Below are 16313 nucleotides of genomic sequence, written 5' to 3'. Positions count from 1 at the left end.
TTCAAATTCCCTCACGACCCAAACTCCCTCAAACACGACCCAGCTATCTCAACTTTAACTCTATGCTTAAACAGGAAACCAATCTTGATATTATTTCTAACAATCCAAAATACAAGCCGTAACAACATTCAATTCTTCCCCGAAATGACACAGAAAATAAATGATAAAGCATCAGCCAAATGGATAAGCATTAGAGTGTTCAATTCAATAATTAGAGGGGAAAAAAAAAGAGATATTTAGTCATATACCCATTCTTAGCACTAAAACTATAAATAAACCATACATCATTTAATTTCTATAAACAAATCCAAAAAAACCCCAAAAAATGACAGTTGGCCCTATTGAATTTAATTTTGATTATTAAATTACTTTGATACCCTATTGAGTATTTTGGGTTTTTTATGAGGTTTTGGGGTTGTGTTTGTTTTAAGAAATCAATGACAGTTTTGTAATTCAAAAGAAGTTAAAAGTCTTTTTGTTATGTTGTAAATGGGCTTTGAGTGCGTTTCTAAAGTCCATTTCATATAGGATTTTTTTTAATAATATGAGCTCCTATATTGGGTATAATAGTGAATCTCCCAAAAATAAATGCTTTTTTGGATGTTATGAGACTTTTAATTTCATGACATAAAATTATACGAAGGAACCGTAAGATGAATTTGATTGTTCAAGAGTCCCAGAACATGGCAACAGAGATAACTCCAATGCCAAACAACACAGCCAAAAACTTGTAATGGGGTTTGTCAACAGAGACTGCCTTCTGAGCTGTGTAACCCTTTGACAGCAGATGGTTTATGGATACATATATGAACACCCCACATGCCAAACCTATGGAAATGGCGAAGAGCCAATCTGCTGTGGCACCTTGGGTTGTGGAATCTATTGTGATGCCAACTCCCACACCAACTGGACTCGAAATGCCGAACACGAAAGCATACGCCATGCATGATAAGAAGGGGCGGTTCGGAAGCATGCGGAGGAGAGCAATGCCCATGGCAATGGCTGCAATGATCTTGTGCACACTGACTGTCCACAAAGCCTTCCAAGCTTCTGCTTTTGTCTTGGCAACTCCGATTGCAATGCCCTCAAAGAAAGAATGGAAACATAAGGCTACGATCAACAAAATGCTGTCCCCAACTGAACCAACTGTTGCAGGGTGGTGACCATGACCACTCTCGTGGCCCTGTCGAAGCGTACAAGCAAAACGCTCAGTTAGTTGCAATTACTAACCGGCACATATGTTATGTTAGGCAATCTGACATGTTATGTTGTGAGATTGAATTTGGACAATTAATAAAGTGGCAATATGTTTGAATGTGGAGTACTCTTTCACAATCTCGCCACGTAACGTGTTAGAGGTCTGGCAAGTTCGTTTACCCTACTAAGAACTTATATACATCCCACATATATAATATCAAAGCTCATGTATCTCACCTTGTGACCGTCCTTTCCTGTAATCGGAAAATAAAAATTGTGAGTCAGTATCTTTTTTTAGGGTATAAGCAGAAGAGATCCTAGTAATTGGATTTGATCAAGTAAATAATCTTTTTCTTGTAAAACCAATATCTTAAGACTGCCTACTCAGTTCTTAGCACAAACTTATCAAAACGAAGAACTGAATGGTGCCTAATTCCTAAATGAAGAACTCATGAAAAACCACCTACCGTGAACTTCAAGGTCACTGCACTCTTGCTTAGCATACACATAGGAAACAACACAATCCGCAAGCATAGTGATCAAGAACCCCACACTGGCCAGCATAAATGCAAAAGGGTACTCCTTCTCAGTCAAGCTTTGGAAAGTCTTGTTTGAATCACTCAGAAAGTGCATGAGAGCTGTTCCCAAAAACACTCCGCCAGCGAACTGTGTGCCTAGAACCAAGAACCCCTCATTCCACTTTAGGAAGTAGGGTGACATTCCAGCTGCAAATGTCCCAACAAAGACCAAAACCAAGCACCAGATCTTGACCAGAATTAGAGGCTTAGACTGAAGGCTGTCAGCCTCGTCGCTCCTGTGGCTTTCCTTGTCATTGTGGCTGCTGAACGCCAAGGCAGAGAGGGTGAGGCAGAGGAAGAGAGAGAGCTTGAGAGTATTGTAGCAAGCCATATTGCAGTGGTGCATGGAAGAAGTTGAAAGGTTCATTGTGTTAATATACAACTGGTGTTTTGGACTTCACCTCAACTACAAATAAAAGAAAACAATCATCAATTACTGATAATATATCATTTTACAAGGTAGCGACTGATTTTCTCTTTAATTTGGTCATATAAAGTATTATTTTTTCTCTGACAAAGTAGGAGCACGCTTAAGTAATATAATTATTTAGGAAAAATTGTTATGGCATATTCTTTCTCCTTGCAATTAAAAGAAGCAAATGCAGTTATCACCATGAGAAAAAATTTCATAAATGAAAACTACGTTGGCACCTAATCGGTTTCTGATTGGTACAATTACATTAGATGTATGTACACCAGTGAACATCTGGAGAGAGTTGACATTACTGTATGTAAACATCAAACAGACATTGCCACACATTGACATGTCTTGGATATTATGTAAATATGAAACAGATGTTTTGTGTATTTTTTGATGAAACAGATGTTTTGTGTATTTTTTGATGAAACAGATGTTTTAGTATACTTAGAAATTAATCTATACAGAGTCAAATAATAAAGGGTAGAATATATTTTTTGATATATTTTTATTCTCCAAAATGAGATATTTATAATACAAGTGTGTAAACCCTAGTATGGTTATACAAGGAAACAAATAAACTCCTAATTACACAAGATTTGTACAAAAGAGAAAGAAATAAAATCCTAATAAAATAAGAAATAAATCTCCTAATAGAATTAGGATCTCGCCAACACTCCCACTCAAGTTGAAGCAAAGATGTCACGCATGCCTAACTTATTAAGCTAGTTGAGAAAGACAGTAGTAGACACAACTTTCGTAAGAACATCTGCTAGCTGATACTCAGATGATATGAATGGAAAAGAAATAATCTCAGTATCCAACTTCTCTTTAATAAAATTTTGATCAACTTCCACATGCTTTGTAGGATCATGTTGCGCAAGGTTATGAGCAATCGCAATTGCAACTTTATTATCACAATACAAATTTCATGGGTTTCTGGGGCTCAAACCCAAGATCTCCCAACAATCTCCTTAACCATATAGTAACTCAAACACACCTTGAGCCATCCCACGATAATCAGCTTCGGCACTAGACTGAGACACCACTTTTTATTTTTTACTCCTCCAAGTAACAAGATTACTACCAACAAATGTGAAATACCCTAATGTAGAACGTCTATCAATAACTAAACCATCTCAATCGGCATCCGTATACCCTTCCACTTTTGTATGGCCATACTTGGAAAACATTAACCTATTGCCATGAGTTACTTTCAGATACCTCAGAATACCCATCGCAGCACCCATATGATCTTCACTAGGAGAATGCATAAACTGACTCACTGCACTCACTGTATGTATAATATCAGGACGTGTATGAGCTAAATAAATCAGTTTCCCCACAAGTCGTTGATAACGCTTTTTATCAGTGAGGACTTGATCATGATATAACTCCAACTTATGATTTTGTTCACTAGGGGTATCAATTGGTTTATAATCTAACATTCTAGTCTCTGCAAGTAAATCCAAAATATATTTCATTTGGGACAGAAAGATACCATGCTTAGATCTGACAACTCAATCCCAAGAAAGTACTTCAAGTCACCCAATGACTTCATCTCAAGCATGGAAGTAAGATACTTATGAAGATTTTGCATTTCTGCCTAATCATCTCCAGTCACAATCATATCATCAACATAAATAATTAAAGCTATCAATTTATCTTTATGACTCTTTAGAAACAAAGTATAGTCCAAGTTACTCTGTACGTACCCAAATTTCTTCATAGACTCAGCAAACCTCTCAAACCATGCTCTTGGAGTCTGCTTTAATCCACATAAGGATTTTTGCAGCTTATACACAGCACCCTCCTTGGAGGTCAGAGGAATACTAGGAGGAAGATCCATGTATATTTTTTCCTTGAGGTCACCATGTAGGAATACATTTTTTATATATCAAACTGCAATAAGGGCCATTCACCATTAGCAACCAAGGACAGGAGTATACGCACAGTATTGAGCTTTGCTATTGGAGCAAAGGTCAGAGTAATCCATTCTATAAGTCTGAGTATAACTTTTTGCTACCAATGTAGCCTTGTAACGGTACATTAGATAATTGACACAAATATGATGCATATGACTTAGATAAACGATGAGTTGACACATAGTGGCTAATGGGGTATTTAGACTTAGCATGTATATCAAGTGAGTATTGTATTTTAGGTTTTCTACGAGTGATACATGGGGACAACTCATAGCTTAGCATAGATAGATCATCAGAGATTGCCTCACTTGTTTCACTATCACAACTTGATTGGAGCGATGGCAGAGCAGGGGGGGTCTTGCATCGAACTCAGCTACATACGGGTCACAAGGGTCATTGTCACAATTTTCAGGCACAGTCGACTGATGACATCCTAGCTGTCGACCAGCCATTTCTTCACAGAGAGCGATTTCGTCATAGTCAGACTCAGTCAACTGGTCGAGTTCCAAATGTCGACCGGTCTTTTCTTCACACAGAGCACCATCTTCAGCTCCAGGCTGTGGCGACCGATCGCTTTCTCCAGTGCGATCGGTCGTTTTCTTCTCGAGAGTAACATCTTCAAATATATCATTCTGCAATTCAAGTCCAAGATTCTCTAATTCAAGACTCTCCAATTCACTCCCCATCTGTCCCTGAATTAGAGAGGAGGGAGAGACATAATAGGGCACTTCTTCATGGAAACTCACATCCAAAGTAACATGCACCTTCTGGATAGGTGGATGATAGCACTTATAACCCTTTTGAGTGAAGGAGTAACAAATAAAGACATAGCGCGGAGTACAAGGATCAGGTTTACTTCATTGAGGAAAGTAAACATAAACAAAGGCAATACACCCAAAAACTTTAGGGGGCAACTTAGAGATGGAGACAGGAGAAACATGGTCAGCAAACACAACATACGGAGCCTTGAAATCAAGAACCCAGCTAAGAGTACGATTAATTAAATTGGTAGTAGACAGAACAACGTGCCCCTAAAGATGATGGGGAACAGATATATCCAATATAAGTGAGCGGGCTGTAACACCCCGACCCCAAATTTCCTCAAATTTAACCCTTATTTAATTATTTAATTATTTAAGGGTATTTTAGTCATATTTTTAATCGGAGAGAGTTTGGGACCGTGACTTGTATTTTTGGATAGGTCGTACTGAGACGAGTTCATAGACACGTAGTGGGCTCGAATCGGAGTTGTAACGAGAGAGATATGGTCAAAAGAAACCCAGTGGCACAATCGTAAATATTTCAAAATGGGATTTTTATAAAAATCTGGTTTTCTCTCTTTCTCTCTCTCTCTCTCTCTCTCTCTCTCTCTCTCTCTCTCTCTCCCGCGACCTCTCTCTCTCTCCCGTTGGCTCTCTCTCTCTCTCTCCTCGTATCTTCGGCCACCGACCGCGGCTGCGGACGGGGCCGGTGCCAAAAGGACCGACTCGGCCTCGGCGTCACGACCCAGCCCTCCCCCGACATCGGCCACCGCTCCAGTCGCCGAAAAATGGCGATTTTCGCCCGGATGTCGTCCGATCTTCACGGCCGCCGATCTCCCTTCTCCGGCCGCCATTTCTGGCGATCAAGGTATGGAAATTCATCCCTTCTGCATGTTCTAGCTGATGGTTGGGTAGGATTAGATCGATTCTTAGCGTAACCAATTCGATTTTCGAATTGAAAATCGACCGAACTTCGGCCGCCGTGATCAGCCATTTTCGGCCACTTTTTGGGGTAGGTCCAAGAACAAAAGTGGCTCCAAATAGGGTGTTATACCTAGGATAGGAATTTGGAGCCTTGGTTTTGAGATTTTCCGGCGAAGCGTTATCGCTTTGGGCACCCACGCTCTGCCGGCGCGTGCGGCGGAGCGTGGGCACCGTATAAAAAGTGACACTGTGTCTCGATGAGATCCTTAGGTTGTCACGAGTGCGTAGGATTTCGCGGATCTCAATTCGGACGTCGTTTGACTATCGAACGGACGATCGCATATTGTGCGTTATCCGGGTTCGATAGGTTGGGACCGTCGGATGGTCCCGAATTTAATATATGTTAATCTAGGTAATTCTAGGATCGTGTAGGAATTCACGGATTGTGAATCGGAGCCCCGGATGTTCCGAATAATAATTTTAAAGTTTATATTTTATATTAATTGTCAGATCGTGCGATCGTGAGCAATCCGACCGTCCGATCTGAACCAAACTCACAGGACAAGTGTCCTATACCTGGTAGAACCCATAGGGACTTCCGGATCGGAAATTGGAGGTCGTGGGTTCCGCAGGTCCGTTTGACCAGGGTTAGAGTAGTTTGACCCTTGGTTGACCGTGAGCCACCCGGAGTAATCTCACCTCTCCAGGGGAGATTATCGGGTGCTAGACTATTGTGGAGGGTTACACAATATTAGAATTAATATTTATCATTATAATTATAATAAGTTTGTACAAGAGTACAAAAGAGTCTAGAATATCAGTTTGGAGTGCTATACGCACTACCTTAGGTACCTTCCCGGATTTTGGATTCATTACAAGCACCACCAAGTGAAAGTTAGGTCCCACGTGGCGTAGGTTATCCGGCGTGTGGACAGACCCCATACGTGGCGTTGGTTGTACCGGTGTATAGGGAGATTGGTAATAAGATGTTCAGGTCTCACGTGGCGTAGGTTATCCGGCGTTGAGACAGGCCCCATACGTGGCGTTGGTTGTACCGGCGTATGGGGAGATATTGTGATATTGTGTTGAGGTCGCACGTGGCGTAGGTTATCCGGCGTGTCGACAGACCCCATACATGGCGTTGGTTGTACCGGCGTATGGGGAGATTTGTGATATGATGTTGAGGTCCCACGTGGCGTAGGTAATCCGGCGTTGGGACAGGCCCCATACGTGGCGTTGGTTGTACCGGCGTATGGGGAGATATGTGATATGATGTGCAGGTCTCGCGTGGCGTAGGTTATCCGGCGTTGAGACAGACTCCATACGTGGCGTTGGTTGTACCGACGTATGGGGAGATATTATGATAGTATGGCATGGTCGCACATGGCGTAGGTTATCCAGCGTGTTGACAGGCCCCATACGTGGCGTTGGTTGTACCGGCGTATGGGGAGATTATATGAAATACAGAGAAATGAAATAAGGTATCGCCCAAATGTGGAATTGGGTATGAGGGAAGAACTACGTGTGGCTTGATCCCTCAAGGAGGGTACGTAGGTAGCCTAAGGTTATTAGGTGCAGCCGCAGACTAAATATTAGTCATAATTGGTATCTGAATTGTTTGGTAGTTGGTTAAGAATTATTGGAAGGCCGAAGGCCATTTGTGTGAATTGCATGAAATTATATTGTGCATGCTGCCAGTTGGGAATATTAAATGCGTTTTCATGCAGGTATAAATTTTGAAAAATGTCCAATTTATAGGGGAGACTCTGCCGAATTTTCGGCAGGAAGTCTCGGTTTTTAGTATTTGGGCCTGGCATCGAGAGGATGTCGGGAATTCCAAAGGGTTCGCCTCGGGTTTTGGGAAAATTCGGGGCGGGTCCTTTCAGGGCAACTTCAAGCAATTGTGGGTTCTTCTGTAACACCCCGACTACAAATTAAATTCCCTATCTAAATTATTTAATTTAATTAAATATGAAATTTTGAATTTACCCTTGGGGTAGGGGTATTTTGGTCATTTCCTTATCCGGAGAGATTTTGGGGCAACAAGCAGTATTTTTAGGTAGATAGTACTGAGTTGAGTCCGTAGACACATAGTGGGCTCGATTCGGAGTTGTAACGAAGAAGTTTCGAGTAAAACATCACTAGTGGCATAACCGTAATTTCCTCGAAGATGGTTTTTAATAAAATCTGATCTCTCTCTCTCTCTCTCTCTCTCTCTCTCTCTCTCTCTCTCTCTCTCTCTCTCTCTCTCTCTCTCTCCCTACATTGTCGTTCCCTTCTCCCCCCCTCGCGATTGCAAAAATGCAGCCACCATTTCCGGCCACCGCAGCCCCCGGCGCTGGTGTCAAAACGACCAGCCAAGTCACGCTGTCATGACCTGGTCCATTCCTCGCCACAAGCTGTCGTCCAGCCACCGGAATCTGTAAAAAATGAGCCGGATTTTCCTGAATTTTCAAACCTCTCGTTCTCTCTCCTCTCGCCACCAAATAGACGTGTAAGGTATGGATTTCCATCAATTTTTCATGATCCAGCTGATGGTTGGATAGGATTTCATCACTTTTGAGCCTAGGTAGTTCGATTTTCGAATTGGATTTCGGTCTATTTTGGGATCACGATTCCGGCCACTTCCAGTCACTTTTTGGGGTAGGCCCAAGAACAAAAGTGACTCCAAATAGGATGTTATACCTAAGGTAGGAATCTTGAGCTGTAATTTTGAGATTTTTCAGTGAAGTGTTATCGTTTTGAACACACACACGCTGCCGACGCGTGGGCATTGTAGAAAAAGGGGCATTGTGTCCCAATGTGATCTCCTGATCCTCATGAACGCATAGGTACTTTCGGCTTTCAATTCGGTTGACATTTGAACCCCAAACGGATTTCACATTTTGTGCGTTATCCAGGTTCGATAGGTTCAGATCGTTGGATCGAGTCCAAATTAATATATGTTAATCTAGACATTCCTAGGATCGTATAGGAATTCTCGGATCGTGAATCGGAGCCCCGAATGTTCCTATTCAATAACTTAAAGTTTGCGTTTTACGATAACTGTCCGATCGTGAGCGATTTGATTGTCCGTTTCAGACTAAACTTACAAGACGTGTATCCTAAACCTTGTGGAACCTGTAGGAACTTTTAGATTGTCTCATTCCTCGTACACTCACTAGAAACCCGGGAAATTAGGATATTTAATTCAAAGTTCTCGTTCGGAACGCTTTGTATTAATCTCATTTTCGTATTCTAAAATAGGTACTCCGACCACGCATATGCAGCAGGCAGGACCCTCTCAGGGTCAAGCAACGTGGGACTAGCTGTGACTGGCTTTGTTTTCAATTCTTAAGCATGATTTTATTGACGGAAAAATTATACATAATGTTTTAAATGGTATATTGGATATATTATATATTTGATTGTCAAATTAGATGTTCTTATAAAGCTTTGGCAATATATTTTGGGTTTGACATATTTGAGTATCTTGAGTATGTATATATAGATTTTGAGAAATTCTATCTATATTTGTCTATGTGTGGGGTACTTGGGTTGTTGAGATGAGATTGTGGAAAGAAAAGAGTATAGAATGTTAGTTTGGAGTGTTATAAGCACTACATTATGTACCTCCTCGGATTTGGAACTTGGATACGGAAACTTGAGATACATGGAAATGTCGGAACTCAGGCCATCCTTGACGAGGTGTTGCGACCCTTGATTGAGTAGTCTACGCGCGTACAAGTGGTCTCAGGCGTACGAGTGGTCTCAGGCGTATGAGTTTTGAGAGTCTCGACTGTACGTGCTAACTGAGAGTTAGTCCTCCAGTTGGACGGCTCGTTCCCTAGCCACATGGTCAATTGAGGAATTCTTTTATGTGGGCTCTTCCATGTGGACTAGTCAAACATCCCCAGGTTGGATTGTTTCCCCGGTATAACTAGGTGATTGTCATATTTATATTATATATATATATATACAATTATTCATTCATTCTTGTTTCTCGGTGAAGATACTTTCTTGTCGGTCGTGCCAATGGGTACGCTTTCGAGAGTTTAGTTTTGGGACTTATAATATTGGAATGGTGAGTTTGTAAAGTGTTCTTTATGGATTTTGGACTTGGCATCTGGTATTGATTTAACTTGATATGTATATACTTGATTTTGATGGTTTTGGGATGCATTTGGATTTTCTTGCATGGTTTTCTAAACAGTAGGGTTATATTATATTAGTTTACACTGAACTGAACTTTATTTTGGTCTACTCACACTTTCTGTTTTGCGCCCCTCATCCAGTAGTTGACTGAGCTTCGCAACCGAGCCTGATCGTGTGCTTCCAAATCTTGAGCCTTCGTAGAACTCTTTCATCATTTTATTCCCGTTGAACTTTGTTTTTGTTGTAATCGAATTTCTTAGATATGCTCTGTTATCGCCCGTGCTAGGGTTTGATTTATGAGGCTGGAGGCCTTTGTTGTAAACTGTTTATTCGCTTTAAAGCATGCTGCTGGTTGGGATTTTAAATTGTGAATTTTTGAACATGTTGAAAATTTGGGAAATGTTCAATTTACAGAGGGTGACTCTGCCAAAATTTTGGTAAAAAGTCTCGGTTTTTAGTAAGTGGGCCGGGCGTCGGGGTGATGTCGGTAACAAGAAGGGATTCGTCTCAATTTCCGAGGAAATCCGGGGCTGGTCCTGTCATCTTCCTTTCAAACACACCATTTCGTTGAGTGGTAAAATGAGTTGTTGTTTGGTGAATAACACCTTGAGCGCAGAAGAAATATGCCAAAGTATTAGTCACATATTCTCCTTATCAATCCAGAATACTTTGACCCGAGCTTGAAACTGAGTAGACATCATAGTACAAAACTCTAGAAGGATGGAAGCAAATCATGTTTATTTTTCATCAAGAAAACCCAAGTGAGTCGGGTACAATAATCAATAAATGTAATGAACCAACGAAATCTGTTCAAAGTAACACGAGTCGGACCCCGTACATCAGAATGCAATAAATCAAAAGGCTTTGCAACTTTACTATCATTCTAAGGAGATACAGTGCGATGCCTCTTGGCCAAAATACATGTCTCACAATTAAAACTGGACTCATCACAAGAGCAGAGTAAAGATGGAAACAAACGCTTAAGGTATCCAAACGACGGGTGTCCTAAGCGACGATGCCATAACCAAACTTGTTGTTTGTCTTTGATGCTGCAACGTTGAACAGTATTAACGACACAATCACGAACTGGTGCAGAAGGCAATGTCAAATAATATAACACCCCCAATGCATTTACCATGCCCAATCGTCTCGTGAGTCTTGAGATCCTGAAAAAAGCAATGTGTAAGATAGAAAGTAGCAGAAGTATTAAGTGTATCAAGTAATCGACCAACAGATAACAAGTTATAATGGATATTGGGAACTATTAACGCACAAAACAAGGAGATAGTACAAGTGAGAGAGATTGTGCCCTCGCCAGTAATTGGAGAGGGCAAGCCATTAGCACTAGCTATTTATAGGTCACAGGTGTTACTAGACAACTCATCAAAAAATTTAGCATAATAAATCATATGATCAGAAGCACAAGTGTCAATTATCCAAGTATTGGAGCCAGTACCTAGAATAGAGTAAAAAACACACAAGTTTGCAGAAACAGCAACAATAGCACCAATAATGGAGTTATCACCCATGCTTATAGCAAAAACTCAACAGATCATGGCAGAATACACAACGAAACATAGTAGAGGCACAAATATGGCAGATGCACGAAGATAGGCACGAACAAGGCATAGTACACAGCAAAACATAGCAGAGTCATAAATACGGCAGATGTAGAAAGACAGGAATGACACGAGCACAGTAGAGACACGAATACTATAACACAATACACAAACCCAGGAGGGCATACACTGCACATATAAAGAAAAATATGGGGCTAGAACACGGGTGGGTACAATACACAGGTCACCATAAAGTCGGCTCTGATGCCAAGTCAAACAATATGGGGTAGAATATTTTATGATATATTTTCATTCCCCAAAAGAAGGTATTTATAATAAAAGTGTGTAAACTCTAGTTATATAAAAAAACAAATACACCTAATTACACAAGATTTGTACAAAATAGAAAGAAATAAAATCCTAACAGAATAGGAAATAAATCTCCTAATAGAATTAGGATCTTGCCAACATACAGTTTAGCTTGATATGTTCAAAGTATCGCGACATTTAGCTGCTTATGCAAAGAAATCGAAAAAAAAAATTATTGAGTATGGCTACATTTCAATAATTTAGTGATTAATCACATCCTGTTGCTTGTACTTAAAGGGATCCATATTTAAATGGATTCATTTTTATCACTTTATATATAAGATAAGATAAGGATCAACGCCCATATGGTTTGCCAAGCCATCTGAGCAGTAAATTCTGAATGACCCTCAAAACTACTACAAGCAAACGAACCAAAAGGGAAGGGATAGGTAATCTATGTAAGAATTTGACTAAAATGGAAATAAACATTACTGGGGATCATTAACAGTGCTGTAAACCTAAATTAATAACTTATTATAGAAAAAAATTCAAACCCAAAATAAATAAATAAATAAAAAAGAAACTCGTGTTTATCACTGCTATTATTCAATTAGCCACATTCCATACAGGCTTCAAATGTAGCCTTCGACAAACAAATCCTGCGGGAACAATCTCTGGCATATGGCTGCAAATGTCCCAAATCATCACAACAGCGCTACTACCCCAAATCCCAACTAAAGATTGCGAAAAACTTGTTGTAGGGTTTGTCCATAGAACTGCTTTGTTGGGTGCATAACCCTTCTCCAACAAATGGTTTATTGTTACTGTCACATCCCGGGATCGGCTCCGCCGTAGCACGATATTGTCCGCTTTGGGCCCTCCTCTCTACCTTCATGATTTTGTTTATGGGAATTCACGAGCAACTTCCCAGTGGGTCACCTATCCTGGAATTGCTCTAGCCTCAACTCGCTTAACTTTGGAGTTTTCATAACTCTAAAGCCAGTGAGCTCCCAAAAGGCCTCGTTTTAGATGGAGGTGGGCATGTACATATAAGGCCCATCACTCCATCTCCGTTGGTCGATGTGGGATATTACAGTTACATAGATGAACAAACCGCATGCTAGACACACTGAATGATGGAAAGATCAAATCAGGTCTTTTGCTGAGGATACAAAATGTATGATCATGAAATTCCGTTCAACATTTAGGCAATGGTACGTCGGCTGAAGGACTTAAATTATTGTCTTGAGGCATGAGATGATCATATCCGTGCATGTCATATGGAAGTACTGGCAATGGTGCTTCAAGCTGAAGAACCTTCATCATTTGGCCTGCTTTTGGTCTTTCTTTGCTGTTAGGGTGAATGCACCATAATCCAACAATTAACAAACACTTCATTTCTTTTTTATCAAAATTCTCACCCATTCTCTCATCAGCTACATTAAGAATATTTCTTGCAAGGTACAGCTACCAAACCCACCTAAACAGCAACATGTGGTATTCTCCTACTTGGTAAGTCCTACTTCTACATGCTAGTTCTAAAGCCACAACTCCGAAACTAAACATGTCAAATTCTTTACTAGCCCTCCCCCCATTTGCATATTATGTGCCATGTATCCGAAAGTCCCTACCACCCCTGTTGTCTGAGTCCAGAACTGCAGATCCACCAGCTTAGCAATCCCAAAATCACCAAGCTTAGTGCTAAAATCGTTGTCTAATAATATGTTAGCTGATTTGATATCCCTGTGAACCACACACTGCTCCACATCTTCGTGTAAATAATGACGGGCTGAGGCCAAGCCTTAGGCTATTTTACACCTAAAATCCCATTGCAGGGTTGCTCTAGGGCCAAATAGATATGTGTCAAGGCTGCTGTTAGGCATGTATGCATAAGCAAGTAAGCATTCGCCCTCCTCATGACACCATCGAATGAACTGCACAAGGTTCCTATTTATTATGCGGCTTATTATTTTGACTTCATTGATGAAGATTTTCTCGTAGTGCTCAGACTACACAAAAATTCTCTTGACAGCAATGGTGCAGCCTAGATCTTGTATGAGTCCTTTATAAACTTTTCCTGACCCCCTTTGGCCTAACCTTATGTCGTTTGCAAAGCCATAGGTGGCTGCAACTAAGTCTTTGTAAGCGAATCGTTTTGGCAAGGCTAGTCTCTCAAGATCTGTGTTTATAGATAGAATAACATGGAAGTTATAACTATTTTTGTACTTCCTTAACACCACAGGTAGCAACCAATATGTGGCCACTGCAAGCATCAAAATGAAGGAAGAAAGCGCAACGACCATCAATCAAGAATTTCTTCTTTCTGCTGTTTTCCTTGCTTTTGTTTCTTCTCCCATTATAATCTAAGTTTGTCATGAATTCCTTTGAATGTATAACATGCCGCTCCGTGTATAATCTAGTAGCAACTGAGAAACCAATTGTAACCCATTCTGGGAGAACCTTTCGCAAGTCAATATGGTGATCAAGAGAAAAACCCTTGATAATAAAAGGGTTCCGATTTTGATCATTTGTGCAATACACATTGAGGTTGTTGGTGGCAGCATTATAAGTTACCCATGTATTAACCACCAACCTCCTTCAAAGGACCACCCAATCTTCGCCATCTGAAATCTTCAATCAGCCCAAAGATCAAGGGTCAATCCTCCTTGTCAGTTTTAATATCACCCAATGATCAGTGTTTAATTGTATATCATTTCGTACCCTTCTAGATTATGATTTGATTATGTTTTAGAGTTAAACTTGTGCTTTTAATCTCCTTTCTATTCATGATTCAGTTATTGGGCTCTAGGTAGCAATGGTGGCTTTTGATAGGAATAGGTGCAAAATGGTGCAAAAATGTGTAGACAGAGTTACCAATTTGTTTGGGCCTTAAAATCTTCCTCCGACCCTGGATTGGCCCAAGTGATATGTGGTTGGAAAGATGACATTCTAAACTTCAAGATGGAGGGCTCAAAGTCGTCATTTGCTTTAGGGAAGCCTAATTTGTAAGCCCATGAAATTGCTGCTCCTGCTGAGCTAGGCATGTGTTTTCGCTAGTGGGATTGTTGGTGGGCAAAAAAGATGAAGTGCTTTTGCTGGTGAGACTATTGGTGGGCAGACAAGATGAAGTGCATCAGCTAAAAGAAATAAAGGAAGATGAAGTGGGAGCTGCAACAGTAAAGCTAAAGAGAATAGATAATGTTTTCACATGCTCACATGTTGGTGGGGAAGATTGGTGATGTTGTGTTATTGGTAGTGGCAATATTCAATTTAGAATTTCTCTTCCCTTCGTCGTATAAATACCACTGCCATTCCACACCAAAATCATCAACCAGAACCTCATACACTTCTCCCACAAATCACTCTATCCTCCACACTCCCATCATTTCCCAAACATATTCAGAAATCACCCTCTAACACTCCCAAAACCCCAAACCCTCCCTTCTCCGCCGAGTTCACTAGATCACAATCCTGTGTTAGCAATTGAAAATTTGTGAGAACTATTTCCATTAGTATTGCTTGCTGGCTTGCTGCTGGTGACCTGCCAATTATGCCTGTAGCAAGTGTACTTTTCCTGTCTAGTATTACTTCCCAAAAGTCTCATCTTAATGGTTTTGATATCCATACAATTGAACGAGATTACGAAAGTTATGATCCTCATTGTTCTTGTTGGTTGCAGTTGACAGTCCTGCAAGACCTTGAAGGGCATTTACATATGCATCACGGAGACCTTGAAGGAAACTAATTTTAAAAATCCAGGAATAAAATTTTATTTTAAAACGTATAGCCGCACGGCTATACTATTTATAAACATAAATAAGGATCAGCCCAGCGCGTAGGCACCACGTGTCAAAAGAGTAGAGCCGCCCGGCTGTAGTATTTTTTAAAAACAATTTAGCCGCCTGGCTATACTATTTGTTTTTTTAAAAAAAAATTAAACATAAAAAATTAAAAAAAAATCTAGTGTAGCCGGGCCCAGCGCCTGTGCACCACGTGTCAAAAGAGTAGAGCTGCACGGCTGTACTATTTTTTAAAAAAAATTAGGAAAAGCGGGTATAGCCGCCCGGCTATACTATTTGTTGTTGTTTTTTTTTAAAAAAATTTAAAAAGAATCCAGTGTAGCCGGCCCCAACGCCTGTGCGCCACTTGTCAAACAAGTAGAGCCGCATGGCTGTACTATTTTTTAATAAAAAATTAAGGGAAAACTGAGTATAGCCGTGCGGCGAAACTTTAAAAAAAAATACATTTATATTATTTTTATTCAATAATATGTGAGAGTATGAATATAATAAGTGAATTTTGTGTGCCTTATTGAAATTGTTGTAAAAGAATACTTGTATTAAACATGAGAAATACGTGCGGACGTGTATAATACATTATTAAATGCAAAAGTACCAAGATCTTTATGTGGATAATAATTTTGGAAAAGTAAAAAAATAAAAAAGGGACAATAGTTACTCGAGTAATGGCCTAATAGTAACGGATATGGCTCTTGGGCCATGGATAAA

The 16313-nt window shown here is 40.3% G+C and overlaps 1 protein-coding gene and 1 pseudogene across 1 annotated transcript; both read right to left on the bottom strand.

Moving 5' to 3' along the window:
* LOC18781453 (zinc transporter 11) lies at nucleotides 634-2006 on the bottom strand. The gene is made up of 3 exons (XM_020562793.1): nucleotides 1665-2006; nucleotides 1435-1451; nucleotides 634-1183 (listed from the first exon to the last, which is right to left on the bottom strand). Exons 1-3 carry the CDS (start codon nucleotides 1915-1917, stop codon nucleotides 668-670), a joined length of 786 nt encoding a protein of 261 aa, XP_020418382.1. The 5' UTR covers nucleotides 1918-2006; the 3' UTR covers nucleotides 634-667.
* Nucleotides 13001-14849, bottom strand: LOC18780542 (annotated as a pseudogene).

This window comes from Prunus persica, chromosome G4 (assembly GCF_000346465.2).
Source record: "Prunus persica cultivar Lovell chromosome G4, Prunus_persica_NCBIv2, whole genome shotgun sequence".
Lineage (NCBI taxonomy): Eukaryota > Viridiplantae > Streptophyta > Magnoliopsida > Rosales > Rosaceae > Prunus > Prunus persica.
The sequence above is the reverse complement of the archived record's forward strand: the minus strand, read 5'-3'. Positions and strand labels throughout refer to the sequence as shown.